Genomic DNA, 12,571 nt, shown 5'->3' on the forward strand with positions numbered 1-12,571 from the left:
ATTTAATCCATATTTTAAAGGGATTACTTACCTTCCTGATTCCTTTAAGAATAGAAGCAGGAAGAGCTTATTGCCATTATGGTGTACTACATTGATCTTGAAAAGAAATTATGTTGGCTTGGTTCAAAAAGAGTGGTGAAAGTGACAAGGGTCTTAGCATTAACATTTGCTTCTACTTGGAATTTAATTTATCAGTGATCCTTAAGTGATCCTTTTTAATCTTCTTTTTTTTTTTTTTTAAGATATATTTATTCATGAGAGACACAGAGAGGCAGGCAGAGACATAGGCAGAAAAGCAGGCTCCCCGTGTGGAGCCTGATGTGGGGCTCGATCCCAGGACCCCAGGATCATGATCTGAGCCAAAGGCAGATGCTCAACCACTGAGCCACACAGGCATCTCTGATGATCCTTTTTTAAAAAGTAGTTGACACCCCTGCACCATATTCCTATTTATTTGTGCATTTGTTTGTTTATTACATGTCTCTGTATAGTAGATTGTAAATTATGAATACGGATTTTGATTTGTTTTGTTTATGCTATATGTTCCTTAGTTCCTAGACAAATGTTTGACATACAGTATGAGCTCAGAAAATATTTAGGGAATTAAGTACTAGTTGTGGCTAGAAATTAAGAGATAGGAGTTTCTGCAAGGGCTTAATTCATTCTTTAATAAGGACAGATTTGAAAATTTTTTAGTTTTTTTTTTTTTAAGTTTTTATTTAAATTCCAGTTAGTTAATATACAGTGTAATATTAGTTTCACACGTACAATACAGTGATTCAGGACTTCTGTACACTACCAGGTACTCATCACAAGTGCCTTCCTTGATCTCCATCACCTATTTAACCCATCCCTGATGGTTACCCATCCCCCCACTTACCTTGTGTTCTCTTGACAAACTTGGTTTTTTGGTTTACTACTCTTTCTTTCTTCCCCCGCTTTGCTCATTTATTTGTTTCTTAAGTTCCACACAGGACTGAAACCGTATGATATTGGTCTTTCTCTGACTGACCTTCTTTCGCTTAGCATAATACTCTAGCTCCATCCATGTCATTGCAAATAGTGAAAGAATTTTTACACTACAAATTGAAATGACTGGATTGAACTGTTTTCCTTTTTGCTTGTTGTCTTAGACAAATTATTTAATTTTTGAGATTTAATTGCTTTGCCAGTAGATTGGGGAAATTATTACAAGGTTTTAAGATTAATACATACTTTATAAATGATGGCTATAATTATTTTTAGTCTATGGTAGGACTTTTGCTAAATTTGGGGCAGGTTTCCATTTAAAGAAAATGATATTATGAAGTTAGAGAATCCTTTTGTCAGGAGTTGCAGCGTACTGAAGGTCACTCTGAGATAAAAATTTAAGCATTGCTGTAATTTCAGAAATTGCAGTATAAGGCACTAGAAATAATGTTTTAAAATTCAGTGTATATTTATTGTGTTTTTGTAATTTTTCATTTTCTAACCATATCGGTAGAGTTGGCTTTGGATTCAGATATACATGAATTTAAATTCAGCATCTCCTACTTACATACCATATCCTTGTGAAAGTTACAGGCTGTATGAACTTTTCTTTTCACATCTAGAGAATGAAGATTATATCAAGCTAATTGGATTATTAAAGGTATTAAAATGACAAACTATATGTGAAGCAGCTACCATAGTGCCTAGCACATAATAGGCACTTCGGAATTATGAAGTTTTTTTTAATTATTATTTCAAGAATAGATTTATAAAGTATGACTAAAGTACTATGATAATTTTATGTGTCTGAGTTATTCCCTTTAGAATAGTTACCTCAAGAGATTACCCATTTATTCCCATGAGATTGCAATTGGAGTGTTTCAGAACTCAGCTTTTGGAATTTTCTTCCACGTTTGCAATTCATTCTTTAGAAATCTATTTGAGGGTGGATTTTATTATTTATAGTAATTAAAAAGACAAAGTTTGAAACTAGTTTTTGGGAGAGCATTGGAATAAGACTAATAAGACTGACTTTCTTATCCTACATTAGATTCTAAAGACTATATTAGTAAAGTATCAAACATTTAGCATTATCATGATGTTGTTTGAAATGAGAATATGATCTCCTATGATGACTATTTTGAAAAGGACAAGTATCTTTTGAGTATATAAGTGCTGGTTTATTTATTAAAAATTTATTCCTTTAATGCTTATTTTTCTTATATTTGTGTAATTATAAAATTCATATATATGGTCAAATATTTACTTCTCTGTTTTCTGAAAAAATACATTTTTTAATGTTTCAGCGTTCACCAGAATATACCAATTGCCGGTATCTATGCAAACTTTGCTTAATTCACATTGAAAACATCCAGGGAGCTCATAAACATATAAAGGAGAAACGACATAAGAAAAATATTTTGGTGAGTTTTTTTTACAAAATATTTTATTCATTTTTTGAATGATAAAACTATATCATTTATTTGTAAAACTAAAAATGGGGTATTTGTCCCATCTTACATTAGTAACTGAAGTGATAGCATTAAAAGCTGTGATTGCCCTTCTTATCTTAGGTAGTCAGGAGGGGAACCTTTTCAGAGACCAGTCTGTTCATACTAAAGTGTGTTGATTCTTAAATTTAAAATTGGCAGATAGGGGCACCTGGCCAGCTCAGTTGGTAGAACATGTGATTCTTGATCTCTTGGTTGTAAGTTCGAGTCCCATGTTGGTATAGAAGTAACTTAAAAATAAAATCTTAATTAAAAAAGAAAAAAAAAATTGTCAGGCCCCTACCCTAGGTGGCTCAGTTGGTTAAATGTCTGCTTTTGGATCGGGTCATGATCTTGGGGTCCTGGGATTGAGCCCTGTGTTGGGCTCTCTCCTCAATGAGGAGTCTACTTTTCCCTCTGCCCCAGCTCCCCTATTCATGCTCACATGCTCGCTCTCTCGCTCTCTCTCTCAAATATTAAATAAAATCTTAAAAAAAAAAACCCTGCCAAATGCAATCAGTCCAGTTGATATTTATTGAGTTTTTATGTGCTAGGTCTAGGCAGTGTTGAATAAGATGGTTGTGGTTCCTACCCTCAGAGTTTCTAAAGTATTGGTGAAGGTATGCACTGAAAAAGAATTTAAGTATAATGAGTTTTATTAAAGGGAGAAATGTGGTGCTAAGGAAATGTACAAGGATATTTTACTTAGTCTGCAACAGGGATAGTTTCTCTGAGAAAGTGACATTTGAATGGGTAGTTCGAAAGGCTGAAAGGGGTAATTTAAAACGCAAAATGAGGGCACCTGGGTGGCTCAGTTGGTTGAGTATCTGACTCTTTGTTTTGGCTCAATTCATGATCTCATGGATCATGTGATTGAGCCTGAGTCAACTCTGTGCTCAGCAGGGAGTCTGCTTGAAATTCTCTCCCTCTGCCCTTTACCCTGCTTGTGCATGTGCATAGGTACACTCTTTCACAACAAACAGATAGATTAAAAAAAAAAAAAAGGCAAAAAGGTAAAAGATGACATGGCATATGAGGAACTGAAAGAGTCTAGCATGATGGGCACAGAGAGATAGGAGGAAATGATGTGAGATGAAGCTAGAGAAATCCATACCATGTAGGGCCTTATAATCTTTAGACTTTGGTAATTCATAATTTTTTGGTTATTTTTATTAGAAAATTTCATAGACCTAGATATGAATGATTTTTTTAAAGAAATTATTAGTATTTTAGCTATTTGTTTTTTTTTCAAAGTGGTAATATATTTTAAAGATTTATTTGAGAGGGAGTGCATGTGTGTGCACAAGCGGGAGGGGCAGAGGGAGAGGGGGAGAGAATCCCAAGCAGACTCCATGCTGAGTTCAGAGCTTGATCCCATAACCCTGAGATCACAGCCTGAGCTGAAACGAAGAATTAGATGCTCAACCGACTTTGCCACCTAGGCCCCTCTCGAAGCGGTAATATTAATGCTATATAATCTCCTACTTGTGTCTAAGTCTCTGCTTGTATATTTTCTCTGAGAAATACTCTTTTACCTGACCTTTCCAACAATTCTGGATTAGGTATTCCTTCTCTGCTTGCAGAGCAGCTTGATCAGAAAACCTGATATACTGTATTGTGTGTGTCTGCTTTCTCTTCTCTTTTAGGCGTCGATATTCCATAGGACAGGTTTCATTTCTTATTTATTTTTGTTTCTGTATTGCTTAGGACAGTGTCTGACACACAATAGGTGCTTAGTATATCTTTCTTGAAAAAAATGCATTGAAAATCAGGAACTCGGAAAAGAAATTCAAATTTTATCAGTGTTATCACTTTGATTTAATTAGAGTTTCAGAAGACTTAATAGAACAAAGACAAAGTTGGTGGTAGTTTATGAGATAATAACTGAGAAATTTCAAGAAATGCTGAGTGAAGCTAATCATTAATTCTAGGAAGTTCAGGGAATTCTAAATAAGAAACTTAAAAAGAAAGCTGATAGACATTATATATATTATAAGGTGATTTTAGAATATTCCAAAAAAAATCCAAAACCCTTAGAAACAGCTGTATTGGACTTCTGCCTTTGTTGACGTTATAATAATAAGGACTAGATTTACCTTACTCTTAAATAAAGCAAAGGAAAAAACAATGGTTTTCAGGCAATGAAGGACAGGCAGTGAATGGAAAGCAAATAAGATGAGCCCAATGATTACTCCAGTTTGAGAGAGTTTCCATACTGCATTATAGGAAGGGGAGCCTCATAAACTCCCAGAGTTGAGGAGATGAACTTGAGTTCAGGGAATCCAGGGTGGCTAGAGTTTGTTGGACATAATAACAAAAAAGAGAAAGCTGTATAGAAAGAAATCCATAGATATAAAGACAGTCCTCTGACAGTATTCAGCACAGTACTGATTGGTACATACATGTGAGACAGCTGCCTAAAGCCAGGGAAAGAATCATCTGAAGGAATTAGAATAGTGCTTGATGCTTACATAGTGCTGAGAATAGTACCTTCTCACTATCCAGACTGGAAAACCTCATACTTCGTGGGCATTGGGTAGTCAGAAAGATCTTATTTCAGGAGTGGAGAATATATAGAAATTAAATGCAGTCTCATCCCAACTAAAGAATTTTTGAAGACAAGACCCAAAAGGACAGCTTCCAGTGTTTTAATGTTGTTACAGAACAAAGCTTGAGAATATTTATAGAAATACGGAATACACAGTTAATTTTGATGTATGGTGTAAAATAATAAGGGTCCATTTTGCTTATGGGTATCCAGTTTTCCTAGCACCATTTGTGGGAAAGGCAGTGCATTTGCCATTGAATGGTCTTGAGACCTTTATTAAAAATCATTTAACCATATATACGAGGGTCTAATTCTGGGCTTTGTGTTTTATTCTCTTGGCCTATACATCTGTCTTTATGCCAGTACCATACTGTCTTGATTACTATGGCTCTGTATAGTAAGTTTCAAAATCAGGAAATGTGAATTTCTGGCTGTGTTCTTTTTCAAGATTGTTTTGGTTATTTTGGGTCCCTTGAGATTCTGTGTGAACTTTCGGATCAATTCCTATTTGTGCAAAAAAAAAGTTAAAGGGGTTTTGATGGAATTGCATTGAATCTGTAGATTGCTTTGAGTAGTATTGTTGTCTTAACAATTTTAAGCCTGCCAATCCATGAACATGGGATATCTTTCTATTTGTTCATGTCTTCTTTCATTTCTTTAAGCAGTATTTTGTTGTTTTTAGTATACAAGTCATTCATCTCTTTGGCTAAGTTAATTTCTAAGTATTATTTTTGAGGATATTTAATTGGAATTATTTTAATTTCCTTTTCAGATTATTGTTAGTGTATAGAAATGCAACATTTTTATGTATTGATTTGTATCCTGCTACTTTATTGAATTTGTTTATTAGTTCCAACAGGTTTTTTGTGGTATCTTTAGAGTTTTTTACATATTAGATAACAATCAGTGAATAGAGTTAATTTTATTTCTTCCTATCCAAGTTAGTTGCTTTTTATTTCTTTTTCTGGCTGGCACTCTTAATAAATATGTTAAATAGAAATGATGAAAATGGGCATTCTTACCTTGTTACTGATCTTAGAGAAAAAGCTTTCAGTCTTTAACCACTGAGTACAATGTTAGCTGTGGGTTTTTCAAATAGGTCTTTATTATGTTGAGGTAGTTTCTTTTAATTTTTAGTTTGGTGAGTGTTTTGTTTTGTTTTTACCACAAGAGGGTGTTGAATTTTATCGAATGCTTTCTTTGCATTGATCAAGATGATCATTTTTTTTCTTTCATTTTGTTAAGGTGGTGATTACATCGATTGTTATATGTTGAACCATTTTTGCATTCCAGGAATACATTGCACTTGTGATGGCATATAATCTCTTTAATATTTTACTACATCTGGTTTGCTAATTTTCTTTTGAGTTTCTATTGAAATTTTTAAAATAGGAAACTAACAATATTTGGCTTCTAGTTAACATTTCAGCCTTATCACCTTCCAGTCACCCCTTAGCTAATAACCCTTTAGCCACATTGATCTCTTCGATTAACATTAAGTTCTTTCTTGCCTCCAAATCTTTGCATTTAATGTTTCTTTGTATTCTCTGTATCTGGAATACTCTTCCCCCAGAGATTTAAATGCCTCTCTCCTTCAGTTTTAGAATTCTGCTAAACATTACTTATTTAGAGGGACCTTCTTTGTCTACTCTATTCTAAAATAAAAACCCCTGCCCATCAATCTGTAGTCTTTTACCCTATTTGATTTTCTTCATAGCTTTACCTGATGTGATAGTGTACATTTATTTATCTGTTGTCTATTTTCTGTAACTAGAATGAAGTTACATAGGGCAGGACTTCATTGATCATCCTCATGATTGGATGGATGAGGATGATCAGTGATAGGAGGATATCAATGAGACTGTTGGATGAATAGTATCCTTAAGGGAAGTAGGATAGGCTTATTAATAGAATAGATAGAGGGCAGCCACAGTGGCTCAGCGGTTTAGTGCCACCTTCAGCCCAGGATGTGATCCTGGAGACCAGGGGTCGAGTCCCACGTTGGGCACCCTGCATGAAGCCTGTTTCTCCCTCTACCTACGTCTTTGCCTCTCTCCCTCTCTCTCCCTCTCTGTGTGTCTCTCATGAATAAATAAATAAAATCTTTTTTAAAAAATAGCATAGATAGAGGAGTATTTTCATTGATTGTCTTTTATCTTTATTTCCATGAAAATCTAGCAATATAATTCAGAGCATTTTTTGGTATTTCTGCGTATATAAAATAGTTGTGCTGCATGTTAATCTTGTATCATTGTTTTTATTAAGTGTGTTGCTATTAATACCTTAGATGGATCCTAAAAAAATAGCTCTGAAAACTTTACTCAGCCAAGATTTAGATTATAATTAAGATCGCAGAAGTATTCATAGAAATTTATAAAAATAAGGTTGTTTTACCCTCATGTTTGATTTTCTGTGTCTTAGATAAACTTCTATTGAGACTGAATATGGTAACAATGCATAAAATTAGAAATAAACCAAAGTCTTTGTTTTTTGTTTTTTTATATATAAATTTTATTTATTTATTCATGAGAGAGACACACACACACACAGAGAGGCAGAGACACAGGCAGAGGGAGAAGCAGGCTCCTTGCAGGAAGCCTGATGTGGGACTCTATCCCGGGACTCCGGGATCAGGCCCTGAGCTAAAGGCAGACGCTCAACTGCTGAGCCACCCAGGCATTCCAGGTCTTTAACTATATTGTTGGGGGTAGAGAAGAGAGAACAAACTACTTTTGACTTTTAGAGCTGTTGGGAGCTATGTCTCAAAAAATAAGAGAATGTCTCTTGACTGAAATGTGATAATAAAAAATGCTGTCATTATAACATTAAGGAAATGGATGGTATGGTCTTGGTTATGGTAAAAAATAAAGGGGTGTCTGGATGGCTCAGTTGGTTAACTTGATTCTTGATTTTGGCTCAGGTCATGATCTCAGGGAGTCCTGGGATCAAGCCCCACATCAGGCTCCGTGCTCAGTGGGGAGTCTTTCTCCCTTTGCCCCTCCCTCCTCCTACTCGCTCTCACTCTCTCTTTCAAATAAATAACATCTTTTTTTAAAATATAAATACTATGATGTTGGATAGTGGATGACTTTGTATTTTACTGTTTTATGTAACTTTCACAATTAACATGTGTTTTTTAAAAATCAGAGTACAAAATTAATCTTTAAAAATCATTATGTATATATAGTATATAGTCAGTCCCTCTTTAGCTTTTTGGTTTAAATTGGCTTTCAAACTTTTAGTAGAATCAAGGGTTTTTGGGAACAGTCATTTACCTTAGCATTGGGTAAAATGACAGAAATCAAATGTAAATGGTAGGCAGTATAATAAATGTGATGATATTGTCTAGGATGTTTTCCTGTGACCATTTAATATGATACCATAAGCAGATCAGAGAGGATTCAAGACTTTCTACTGCATATAAAACAGTTCCTTTTCTGTAACAAAATTATCCACAAAATAAGCAGCTAAGTGTTGTACTTAAAGTATTTTGGCTTTGATGTAGCATTTCAGAATTTATACAGGTAGTAAAGTAGAACAAGTTTTATTTTTTTAATGTTTAATGGGAGATGCCCCAAAGCACCCCTCAATCTTCCAGTACTTAGAAAGGCAGGTACTTCTTTTGTCTTGTTTATTTCCATATCCTAGGTGTCTTGAATCAGGCACATAGAAGGTGAATATTTGTTAATACATTTTTGTAGTCTTTCTACCCTAAATATAAGGATAATAAGATAGAAACATTTTTTTTCATGTTGTTAAATGTTACACTAATAGGAAAAACAAGAAGAAAGTGAGCTTCGTTCTCTGCCACCTCCTACCCCTGCCCACTTGGCTGCTTTAAGTGTTGCGGTTATTGAATTAGCAAAAGAACACGGAATCACAGATGATGACCTCAGAGTCCGTCAGGAAATTGTGGAGGAAATGTCAAAGGTTATAACAACATTTTTACCAGGTACAAATATACTTTATACTTAATTTTTAAAATTGTACAACTCTTCCACTTGCTTCTGTTGAACTTAGTGTAAATTTCTTAGTGTTTTCCTTTCTCTTCGTTTCTCCATCTTAGAAGTAGATGAATTTAATTATTTTATAACTGATTTTATGGAAATATTTCAGAAAGGGAAAAATGGGGAATTATAATTTTTGTAATAAAAAATTTTAAAATGTCAGTTACAGGAAAATTTCTTAAAGGTCATATTTAATATTATTTTTTAATATCTTTGCCTTCTGAATGGACATTTTAGTTATATTATTTTCAGTATATACATTCCAGGTAGTCACTGAATAAGATTCCTATTGTCTGGGGCAGCCCAGGTGGCTCAGCCGTTTAGTGCTACCTTCAGCCCAGGGCATGATCCTGGGGACCCGGGATCGAGTCCCATGTCAGGCTCCCTGCATGGAGCCTGCTTCTCCCTCTGCCTGTGTCTCTGCCCCGCCCTCCCCCCATGAATAAATAAATAAAATCTTTAAAAAAAATTCCTATTGTCTGATGGTGAGGAAAAATTAATTTAAATGGGATCGTTAGAAGTAAAATTTGCACTTTTATTTCTTCTTGACTCTGCTGTTTACAGAAAGCTTATGTTTTGAGGATAAAGGGGAGTTGTGCCAGGTTTATTGTAGATACTAATGTAAAGATTATATTTGCTTAGCCCTTATGATTTTTTTTGCATCAATATTGAATTTAAATGTCTATTTAATAAGACTTCTCACCACCAAAAGGATATTGAACACTTGACAAAGTGTTCACTTGTTATGAGATTTATAAGAAAGAATATAAAATTGAAATTTAAAAATGGAAAACGTTTCATTTCTCTTATTTCTGTAATAATGTAGCTTCTATCTAAAAAACACTGAATACTAATTTAAATTAAATACAGAAATAATTTGTTATTGGGGCACCTGTCTGGGGCTCAGTTGGAAGAATGTGTGCATCTTGATCTTGAGGTTGTGGGTTAGAGCCCCACATGTGGTGTAGAGATTACTTAAATAAACTTTAAAAAAAAGAGATGGTTTTAAAAAAAGAAATAATTTATTATTTTAAGAATAGAAATGAAATTTTTATGATTTTAAGGACTTCAGTGACTTTCAGACTTTTTGTGAACTTGACAAGTAGACTTTTATATATACAAATGAGTATGAACTCACACTTTGTAAGAAACTGCACCTGCCTGCCTGAATAGTTCCAATCATGTTATTTTTCAACTTGCTCTCTCTGATGAGATCTTTTTAAAATTTGCCTTATTATGATTTTTAAAATAATATATTCAATAGTCTGAAAAAGTTCTATGTTATTATTCTATATATTTTATTCTATGAACCCTTCAAAGCCACAGGATTTTGTTTTTTTGTTAAGTGACTAGGCTTCACTTTGTAGTTTTAAAGAATGTTGGCATTGAGTGTCTATGATCCCTTTACCATTTACCTCTTAACATAAATAGAAATATTAAAAATAAATGGTAGTTTATGACAATAGGTATATCTAGGTTAGTACATTATTTCCTGTTACATATTAAATGTTAAACTTCTAGTCATTTCTAAATGAACTATTCTAAAATTTTGTTTAAACACTGAACTTTTATGAGTAATTTCTTCCTTGTCTCTGAACTCTGTAACTGAGAAATAGTTTTATTATTTTGTTAGATCAGTTAGAGAAAGGATGTCATTCTTCTATAAATGTTGTAATAAGAATTGGAAGACACAGAATTAAAATAATGCAATTTTCCTACCATTGTTTTTTTAAAATTTCCCCTATTTGTACTCTGTTTCATGCTTTGATATTTTTTCTTTTATTTCCAGAGTGTTCGCTTAGGTTGTATGGCTCATCTCTTACTAAATTTGCTCTGAAAAATAGTGATGTTAATATAGATATAAAATTTCCTCCCAGGGTAAGTAGAAAAACCTTTTTCTATGTGATTCTTAACTAGCACTTGGTATTTTTTAATTGATTATCTTTTTAGAACGTGTGAGGGACTATAAAATTCTGGTTTGTAGAGTGTTATGATCATAATTAAAGGTTGCTTTTGGAAACTCTTAGGTGTTAGACATAGATGGAATAAAGAAATAAGGGAGAGGAAAAAGGAAAGAGAAGAATTCAGTAAAAAAGGAAAATGCTATATGTTTGATTATGTTGAATGTTTATTGCTTGTAGTAAGCAGTATAGAAAGTAAAAGAACCTTGAAATCATACATCTGTATTCAAATCTTGGCTGCAATGAGCAAGTTATTTGACCTTTCTGAGACTGAAGTTTTTTAATTTCCAAGATAGGGATAATAACTTTATATTAAATGAGATACTGTATATTGGCATATTTGTGTAGCATGGTACATTATGGGTACTTTTAAAATAAGTAGTAACTAGCACTGCTAACATTATTTATTGACCTTTGCAACATTTCAAATAGTCGGTTGACATGTGTTATGGTTTTTTTGAATAATTTTAATGCTCAAAGAGCATTTCATTTATGTGAAAATTTGATGTTTTAATTTCTCATATGATACGGTCATTTACTTAAGATTAGTATATGATTATTAAATACTTAAAAAATAGCAAAGTACATATTAAAATAAGCATTTGATAAGCTTGTTATTTAAAGTAATGTCTCAGCCTCTTGACAATGCTGGCAGTACCAGTGTCTCTTAAATTTCCTTTCTCAACAACTTCTCTTTATTTGGTAAACTAATTTCTTTCCCATTTGTTTTGCTGTGAAGTTCCAGAATCTTTTCTCATACTAAGAACTTATTAATTCTAGGAATATTGATGGAATAATAGCATTACATTATTTGATTCTACTTCCATGAACAAGGTTCATTAACAGAAAGTAAAACACTTTCTTTTTTTTATTACTTTAAGATACAGAGCATGATTTTATCTAATTATTTAATGAAATTGAATTCTCTCTAAAGTTTGTAGCTTGAACTTTGAAATCAGTGTGTTGATTTAATTTGAAATCTTTTAGATGAATCATCCAGATCTTCTGATACAAGTGCTTGGGATTTTAAAAAAAAGTGGTGAGTTTCTTTTTTAATTTGTCTTTCTAAAGAAAAATCTTTAAGGGTATATGTAATGTTTCTATATGGCTAATCAAGTTAAACTAATACTCATAGCATATTTGAGTCATTATATTACATATACTTATGTACTTGTTGAATAAGTGTGGTACAAAATTTATATGTCATTAGATCAAAAGTAATTTAAAGTTGATATGTAAAAAAAGTACTGCTTTCGGATAATTTAAAAATGTTAGCTTTGAATATTATGGGTATTCCTTGCATAAAAGATAGAACACCTATAATCGTTAGGAGGTCATTGATGAAGGATGATTTTGGAAGAGACTTGGAGAAAAAATATGTCCACGCGTTGAGTAAATATGTTTTCTTACCCTCACTTAATATTAATCTAATCTCATCATTTATATTACATTAACCAAATCATACCTTCTAAAAGTTTTTCATATCTGCCTTATTTGTTTGGATTGCTTCTGGTATAAAATGGACATTCATATAGGTAAAGCTACTTTTTAAAATAAAAATTTTTTAAAACGACAGTTGTCCTAACCAGGACCTAG

At 33.0% G+C, this 12,571-nt stretch overlaps 1 protein-coding gene across 19 annotated transcripts in view; it reads left to right on the forward strand.

Annotated features, from left to right (window-relative positions):
• Positions 1 to 12,571, forward strand: part of TUT4 (terminal uridylyl transferase 4) — a 127,062-nt gene that overhangs the window by 42,535 nt on the left and 71,956 nt on the right. For all 19 annotated transcript variants that reach the window (XR_013350319.1, XR_013350320.1, XR_013350321.1 and 16 more), the window contains exons 4-7: positions 2,277 to 2,393; positions 8,782 to 8,959; positions 10,804 to 10,892; positions 11,963 to 12,014. Coding sequence is in view for 13 of the 19 variants with exons in the window: in XM_077844910.1 (XP_077701036.1) it covers positions 2,277 to 2,393; positions 8,782 to 8,959; positions 10,804 to 10,892; positions 11,963 to 12,014 (436 nt within the window). In the remaining 6 variants the exon portion in view is untranslated. The remainder of the gene's footprint in view (positions 1 to 2,276; positions 2,394 to 8,781; positions 8,960 to 10,803; positions 10,893 to 11,962; positions 12,015 to 12,571) is intronic.

This window comes from Canis aureus, chromosome 13 (assembly GCF_053574225.1).
Source record: "Canis aureus isolate CA01 chromosome 13, VMU_Caureus_v.1.0, whole genome shotgun sequence".
NCBI classification, from domain to species: Eukaryota; Metazoa; Chordata; class Mammalia; order Carnivora; family Canidae; genus Canis; species Canis aureus.